The sequence below is a fragment of the Lytechinus pictus genome, chromosome 12, assembly GCF_037042905.1.
Source record: "Lytechinus pictus isolate F3 Inbred chromosome 12, Lp3.0, whole genome shotgun sequence".
NCBI lineage: Eukaryota > Metazoa > Echinodermata > Echinoidea > Temnopleuroida > Toxopneustidae > Lytechinus > Lytechinus pictus.
In genome coordinates, this window is record NC_087256.1 from 30,512,375 (window position 1) to 30,521,821 (window position 9,447).

The window sequence follows — 9,447 nt, forward strand, 5'->3', positions numbered from 1 at the left end:
AATCATATGACAAACGATTCATCAATGATATAATGTTGTGAAACCTCTGTACTTGTCCTCTCATAAAGAGAACACCTCACCTTGTGATAGACTCTATAAAAGTGAGAATATAAGTGAAATAAGTACTAAAGTAATGAGAGAGTTGTACGTGTGTGACATCACTGATCTTGGTCGCATTGCCAATGGGAGGATCTACATGGCATTAGTGATCTCAATATTCAAATGCTCATAACTTTCTTATTATTCATTCAATCTTCCTCAAACTTTCAACAATATGTTTCTTTGGTTTTTGTCTTTGATATGGATTCAGCTGGTTTCAAGGGTTTCATTCTCCTTTAACCTACGAACAGCTTTATGAAACACCTATCTGATCTATCACCCTCTTTTTTTTTTTTATCTCTCTCCCGGCTCTCCCAGGCCCTCTTTCTAACTCATCATAGAGCATTTAATTGTTCTTCTCTCCTTCTTTCTCTCTTTCTATCACTTTGAACTAAATGAAACGGTTTCTTTTATAATGTTGGTGATAAATAAATGCAACAGCTGCCTGATGAAGACCGAGCTTTTTTATGACCATCGAAACACATTGATAGAAGAAGGAATTTATTCAAATGATATTAAAAAAACATTACTAACCTTATATCATGTTTAGTATCAGCGTTATTTCTTTGGAAGTGGCTTGTTATAGAGCCTGGTTCGGCATGGCCTCAAAAATCAGACAGAAAGACTGACATTAGACATGTCGTGATTTAGCCTACATCTTTCAGGATTGGCTAATTAATGCATTTAACATTGCTTTCGATTTCAGAATGCTGAATAAACAAAATCTCGCTGCAATGCCATGATTCTAATATATGTTTTTTTTTTAAAATATATCCTACAGAATCTCGAAGATCATTTGCCAGTGATGATGACAGCCCCGGATACATCTCAATGGAAACCGTTCAGGATATCCTCTACGAACATGTATCAACAGAGGACCGATACAGTCACACAAGAGGTCCGCACTCTACCCGCAAACACCAACAAACCCTTCAGCCGCAACACGACACACAACAACACTTGAAACAAGAAGGTTACCATCATCCCCACCACCACCACCATCCGCAGCTACCACCACAGCCTCACCCTCCTCATCAAATGCCGAATGGTTGGGTTGAAAAGAGTGCCTTTGCAGACTGCAGCCCGCCCCCTACGAACTCCCCAACAAGAGAGTTGGACAATCAAGAGCACTCCGAAGCCATGCGCGAAGCCTTCAATAACAGTTACAGCAGCGGGAGCACAGAAAGGTCAAAGTACGAGGAACTGTCGAGCGAAGACAAACGTCGTGGAAATAGCCTCTACGATATCGAAGAAGCACGCGAGCAGGTTGATGATGTCCTCGACAACGTCGAAGAAGCTGATAACAATAAAAACGATGTGCAAACACCACCCGTAGCTGAAGAAAACGTGGAAGAAAGCAAGATCGGTGATGCCAAAGAAAAAGAACCGTCAGTGAATGGACAAAATGGCTTTGCCGACGTCGATGGTGACGGGGCAGAAGAGGAAGTTCCGGGAGAGAGCGGCAATGAGCAGGACGATGACGAAGACGACTTCAGCGATGATAGTTACGAGGAAAGTGTGCCCGAATATCAGAAAGCACCGCTCTCGACTAAACTAAGAATTAAAAACTGGCTGGCCGGTTTAGAAAATTCGAGTAATGAGAGTTCTTCGCGTATTGATAGATTCTTGCCAGAAATCATGTGACATTTACAGTGTGTCCTCATGTTTGATATTTTACTTTACAATTTTTATGTGGAATTTTCTCATTTTGAGGCTTTAAGTTCCATCGTCTTCCGTTAGTTATTTCGAATGTTTAAAATGTCAAGAATTGCTACTCAAATATTTTATTCGCATTATTTTCAGTTTCATCTTTTAATTTGCTTTCATGATTATGATTGCCTTTATAATTTTTAATATTGTAAAGATAAAGATAATGCTAATAATAATAATAACAATAATGATAATAATGATAAAATTAATAATAGTTATAATATGATATTGATAATGATAATTATTTGCATTATTATTGTTATTATTAATTTTAGTACTATTATTGACAGTGTTATTGTTTATGTTCTTATTATCATTATGTTCTGATGATGGGATTAATCTTTTCTGATTATGAATGTCATAATTTTTTTAACTATTGTTGTAATGATAATGATAATAATGATAATGATAATAATAGTAATAACAATAATATAATATTAGTGATAAGAATTATTTGCTTTATTATTATTATTAATTTTAGTATTATTGGCAGTATTATTGTTGATGTTCTTATTATCATTATCTTTTGATGATGGAATTAATCTTTTCTGATTATGATTGTGATTATGATTGTCATAATCTTTAAACTATTATTGTAATGATAATGATAATGATTATAATAATGATAATAATAATAATATAATATTAATGATAATAATTATTTGCATTATATTATTATTAATTTTAGTATTATCATTGACAGTATTTTTGTTGATGTTCTTATTATCATTATCTTTCGATGATGGGATTAATCTTTTCTTTATATGTTTTGGGATTGTAACTCCAGCCTGATTACGAAAAAAAATCATGTTCGAGGTAAATTTCTCTGGCCCGTATTCTGAAGTCGGGTTTAACTTAAACTCAGGTTTTAAGTTGTGGTTTAAGTATGGAAAGCCAATTCTTACATAAATCACTAATGGTAGAGATATCATATTTCAACTCATTTGGCTCTCAAATCATTCATAATTGTCTAGGAAGTATAAATAGATGATTGTCTTCACCATCGATAGATCAGGAAAGAGCACAGCAAACATAAGAAATGTACAACTTAATAAAAATGTTGACACTTTTGGCTTCCCATAATTTTAGCACAGAGTTAGACCATGGCCTAAGTTAAACCTGACTTCAGAATACGGGCCAATATGTTTAATACTACATAATCTTGTTAAGGTGATCTAACAACGCAAACTATTTTCAAGATTTGTTAAACTACCATACCTACCAAACAGACGGCGGTGTAAAGGTAGTCTGTAAGCACAGACTCGTATTTGAAACTTCAACTAATAACATGTCTAGAGTTAAGACTAGATCCCAAAGAGAGCCAGCCACGGTACATAGTGAATCTAGTCTCACAAATTCAGACTCTGCATTATGCGAAAACAAAGGGTCTGTGCCTGCAGACGAGTGTAAAGGGGCCAACATTTTGAGAGGGGGCTATTCCTTTCATGAAGAACGAAAGCGCGATAAAACAAAGCGAGTGAGTCACAATCCAATGAACGAAATTCGATGACACGTAATAGTGTTTAAATGCAACATTAAATTCATTTTTATAAAAGATTATTTCAGTTAGGGGGAAATCTATTTTGGACATGTCTGGTCCTCATTCCACACCAATGAAGACTAGATATTGGACGATTATAGAATATGACCAATTATCGCTGTACCGAAAATCTGGTGAATCCCCCCACCCCACCCCGAAAAAGGAATGGTTTACAGCATTACTCCCTTTCAGGTACATTGGAGTTATCTGAGAAATTAAGGTTTGACTAAAACAAGGGCAACGTAAAAAATACATATTCTTTTGGTGACATCATATTCCACGAAAGTCTGACATTTTAAAATATTTTTTGCATTTTAATCATATTGCTTGATGTGTGTTTTTTTTTTTAATTTCCTACCCGTTTTCTTTGTGGGATATTACCAGTCAAGTTACACATATTTGTGAATTAGACTTTTTTTTCCTTTTTAATGGGCTATTTGTGAGACCATGGATTTCAATTTAGAGCATCCCTTTCTTATTGAACTAATTCACTTCTATACGAAGCGTACTGGTCACACCCCATTCACAAAATAAATATTGATAGTACTTTTTAACAACTTTATACTTATACGTTAACTTTAATACAGACATGACGTGATACATAGCATTAATCAATCAGTTGATTAATCTCTTTTCATACAGAAAATATACGTAGTTTTACAAGCCTTTAATCGAGAGCCACAATATAGTTCATGTTATAAAGAAAGTCATAGTCATTATATAATTGGACTTATCCTATCGGGTATCTGTTTATTTCATTATTTTCGTATTCAAACTTGCCTCGCTGCTACTGAAAAAATTCCCTTTCTATTATATGTTTTCCTTAGAGAGTTTACGACATGTGATTCCGAAATGGCGGATTCGAAATTTGTTTTTCAAATATTACTTTTCTGTCAGAAACAAAGCTGATTTTAAAGCTTAGTTGATTTGTAAATTGTAAAACTTGATATTGATTATCATAAATTTGTTTATTCTAATGTAATAGTATTCAGAGTGGAAGTGGATGCAAATATATGATATATATATATATATGAGCGATAATGCGAGCTTTCATGAAATTTGATTCTTGTTGATGTCAGATATCATTATTGTTATGTGAGCGATGTTATTGTTGTTATTAAATGAGGATGTTTGCGCGGATGTGGGTGTTTGGGTGTGGGCTGTTGTCATGTGGAATTTAATCTTGAACATAGGCGTCAGAAGCGGGGACAGAGGGGACACTTGCCCCTCCACAAATAATATTATTTTTGCCCCCTATATAAGTGAGAAAATAATCAAATAAACAAAATAAACAACGAAGGCACTTTTCTTTTCCAATATTGTAAATTTCTTAACTGAAAAGATCTGTGAAAAGTTACAATTTTATACATTGCAAGTAATTCAGTATATAAATGGTAGCTCCATGTCCAGATGAAAACATACCTTTGGAAAGCCCTTTAATTTCCTTTTCTTCAAAGTTTATTTGCAATATAAGAGTATATTTACTCATTTGCAGTGAATTTTAACTTTGTTTGATTCCCAGGAAATTAATTTTTAAATACTCTATAAACGCGACTTATATATTCCAGTGTACACAAAGTCATAGACGAATCAAGGGGATGGGGGGGAGGGGGGCCGAAGCGGCCACCCCTATTGGTGGATCGAAGAAGGGAAGGAGAGTAGAAAAGGAAGAAAGAAGGAAAGAAAATTGAATGAAATAAGGGGAGCGGAATAAGTGGAAAAGGGGAAAACTTTCACGTCATTATATAAAAAAGAAATTTCACCCGCGCTTCGAGCACGCAATTTTGCCTGTTGAGAAATTCAACAATATATTCAAGAGGGTAACATGGGGCTTATAATGTCCCGTTCTCAAGTAAATATGCACACATTTTTTCTGCTCGCGATTCAAGTTTTCGTTATTTTCTTTTAGGGAGATACGCACCCTGTTCATGATTACAAAAAGTGCTGAATATTAAAAAAAAAATAAGTTTGCGCTACGTGCCGCTTTTCCGCCGCGGCGGTGTCAACATTGAAATCTTCTTAAAGGTTAAGTTTTTGAAATGTCATAACTTGATTGATTGATTGAAAAGTTTCAGGTCATTATATAAAATAGAAATTATTCATATTAAATTATCAGGTCATTACATAAAAAAGAGAGGTATACTTGAAAAGTATATGAACCTAGTTCATGAAACCTGGACATAAGGGTAATGAAGTATCACTGACCATCTTGCATAAGTTTCAAGTCACATGGGCAAGGTAAAAATTCATTAAGTGTCAATGAACTTTGACCATGTTTTGATTATCATGCTGCATTACAATCTTTACCAAGGTTAAGTTTGTGAAATGTCATGATAACTTTGAAAGTATAAAGACCAAGTTCATGAAACCTGGACATTCAAATCAACCAAGTATCACTGATTGTCTTGCATGGGTTTAAGGTCACATGAGTAAGGTCAAAGGTCATTAAAGGTCAATGAACTTTGACCATGTTGGGGGTATTTATTGAAATTTCATCTCAGCTTGGAAAGTTTATGGATCTAGTTCATGAAACGTGGGCATAAGCGTAACCAAGTATCACTGATCTTTCACGAGTTTCTGGTTACACGATTAAGGTCAAAGTTCATTTAGAGTCAGAGAAATTTGACCATGTTGGGGGTATTTTGTTTTGAATGTCTTCATAACTTTGGAAGTAAATGCATATATTACATGAAACTTGGACATAAGAGTGATCAGGTATCACTGATCACTTTACATGAGTCTCAGGTCGCATGAACAAGGTCAAAGTTCATTTCGGATCAATGAAATTGATATTTTATTATCATATGAATGGTATTTTTTGGAACAATCATTCATCTTCGTTGTTTTCAAAGTCAGCATTCATGCTATATTGAATCGCGTAATTCACACGAGACTGTAATAAGCGCTCCACTTGTTTAAAAGATTCATTTTTTATTGATAGATCAATCACCATTATCACTGTCATCATCACGATCATAGTCATCGTCATCACACTCATGATCATGATCATAATCACCATCACATCATCATCATTATCATCATCACCATCATCATCATCATCATCACCACCATCATCAAGTCGTCATCATCATCATCATCATCAGCATCAAGTCGTCATTATCACCATCATCATTATCATCATCACCATCACCATCATCAATCATCATCATCACCATCATCATCAAATCATCATCATCAAATCATCATCAGCATCATCAAGTCGTCATTATCACCATCATTATCATCATCATCACCACCATCATCATCATCACTATCATCCTCATCATCACCATCATCCTCATCATCACCATCATCATCATCATCATCAATTATCATCATCATCATTATCATCATCTTCATCGTCACCCACATCCTATTCATCATCTCATTTTCATCACATAGTTCATAATTTACTTACATGTACATGTATGTTTCAAAGGGACATGACAACAGAAAAAATAAAAAAATCTCCGAGTCATTTCTATTTATAAAAAAAGAAATACTGTTTTATTCACATTTGCACTAAATTATGATTTATAAAAGATTTTTTTTGTTCAATCGCTAAATTATGTCAAACTTCTCATTTTTAATTTTCGTCATGATTTCCATGTTAGTCACCTATATTGGCATTTTACCTTAAAGGGATGGTCCGGGCTGAAATTATATATATTTAAATAAATAGAGTAAAATTCACAGAGGAAAATGCTAAATATTTCATCAAAATCGGATAACAAATAACAAAGTTATTGAAGTTTAAAGTTTATAAATATTTTGTGAAAACAGTTATATGCACATCGTCATGAACATTCATTAGGTCGGCTGATGATGTCATATCCCCACTTTCCTTTTCTTATGTTATTATATGAAATCATAATTGTTTCATTTTTCCATACATGTGTAAATGATGTGTCTCCATTATGATGAAATAAGTTGCGGCAATAAATAACTAATGCACTTAATCAGTTGTCAATCCAATCGTTTTAGTTTTTTGGTAGAAAATTTGTGAATAAACCTAGTTTCATATAATAAAATACAAAAGAACAAGAGGGGATATGACATCACCAGCTAACCTAATGAATATTCATGAAGACATGCCTAGAACTGTTTCACCGGAATAATGCAAATATTCACCGGAATAATGTTATCCGATTTTGATCAAATTTTCAGCATTTTGCTTTGTGAATTTTACTCTTTTTATTGGGGTATAAATATTTCAGCCTGACCATACCTTTAAGAAAAGTAAGCTATTATGAAATAGGGCCCGGAGCCAATTGTAAAAAAAGATATTATTATGGTATATATTGCCATCCAGTGGTAACTTCCATGAAATAATTGATTTTTATTGGTTTTTAAGCATTTTTTCATGGTAATTACCATTGGATGGTAAAAATTACCATATTCAATTAGTGCCCTGGTCCCGTGCCTTTTGAGAAATGATGTTTTTATGTATACATTAATATAATGTGCTTTTATTAACTCATCGGTTGATGCCCTTTGATATTTACAGGTTCGATCGATATTGGTGATATTTTCAAAGTTTGTTAAATAAACGCACGAAGATTGTGACCCATCTTTTGCTGAGGGAATATTTAATTTTTGACAAGCAGAAGTATTATTATCATTGTTATTATTATTTACATAATATTGAATTTTAAATATCGACAAAAATCCTCCCTTCCGCGCGCATATTTATTTATAATGTTTTCATATCACTGATGGTTTTGTTTTAAATAAAGACTATACATTATATACAAGATAAATGTTCAATGGAAGAAAAGAAATCTAGCATCGTCTTCTGAACCACTTCATCATCTTCTTTGCCAGCTTTTGTGGAAGAAGTCTAGAACGAGCAAAAGTGGCAAGAGAGCTAGCTTCATTGTCTTTGGCCGAGGTAGACATGACGTCAGATGTCTCGATGGCAATTACATCATTGCCTTCGTCGAGGGCCTCTGCGTCTGCACAAGATGCTACGACAGAAAAGTCATGGATGACTTGTTCAATTTCTGCAGCATGATCAGACGAGGGTCCCAGGTTAAGACGCAGACGTCTTATGGCCATTCTCTGTGCCCGTCTCTGCCTCTGAGCTGATATTACTAAGGTTGTATCAGCTGGGATAGAAGCACTGCTCGACGGGGAGAGTTGGGTCATGTCGAGAGCCGTACAGATTTCAGCTCCGTGATCGACTACCGACCCGAGAGCAAGTCGTTGACGGCGACCGTTCGTACGCCTTGCCCGGCGGAGTCTCTGACCCGACAATTCGATGTCTGTAAGAGTTGTGATGATCACCATGGTCTATAGTAAAGAATTATAATAACAATAATTATATTGATCGGTATGAAAATCGATTTTAAATCCCATAATTTGGCACTATAATATATCTTCTTCTGAAATACAGTTCTAATTGACCTCCAGCTTGGGGTGTCTATTTTTCCGTTATGAAAGATAAAAATATATACGCGGACGGATGTTTATGTTACTTTCATAATTTTGCACGAACATGATCCCGCTTTGACTATCTTTACCCCCCCGGCCCCCCGCGGCGTTTTTCCTATTCATTTTAATTTCAACAATTAATGATAAACAAATATTTTGATTTTTTTTTTAAATAAATAAACGTTTGATGTAAATTTAGATTGAATTCAAATTTAGATAGATTGACCCAACTGAATTTTCAAATGCTGGTCTGTTATCATCATATTTGGTGGTTAACTCTTGAATTAACTTTATTTATTTCATTATCTAATACCCTTTCTTTCTCGTGTTTTTATTATAAACTCACCTTAAAAGACTGTTTGTACAATCTAACTTAAAACGTATGACAGGCTAAGAATTTCAGCAAAGATTGCTGCAAAATTGCTTTCGGAAACTCGTAAGAAGAGAGACTACGTGTTCTCGACTGCACGATAAATCAGAAAGTGTACGGATTTGTTGTGGTTGTGATCTTGACAACGAGCGTGGTTTCTAAGGGAAGCAGCGTGACGTAAGTAAACTTTCAGCCAACCAGCAGTGGTAATTCGATCACATGACTATGACGAAACAATGTCTTCGCGTATTTGATTTCGTGTATTGTTACGTATTATGTTGCGCATAGTATACAA

General features: G+C 34.5%; 1 protein-coding gene across 1 annotated transcript; it reads left to right on the plus strand.

Moving 5' to 3' along the window:
* Positions 1 to 884: 884 nt before the first annotated feature.
* LOC135156122 (uncharacterized) lies at positions 885 to 1,911 on the plus strand. Its single transcript, XM_064107471.1, has one exon. The coding sequence runs from the start codon at positions 931 to 933 to the stop codon at positions 1,741 to 1,743; it is 813 nt and encodes a 270-aa protein (XP_063963541.1). The 5' UTR covers positions 885 to 930; the 3' UTR covers positions 1,744 to 1,911.
* Positions 1,912 to 9,447: the final 7,536 nt, after the last annotated feature.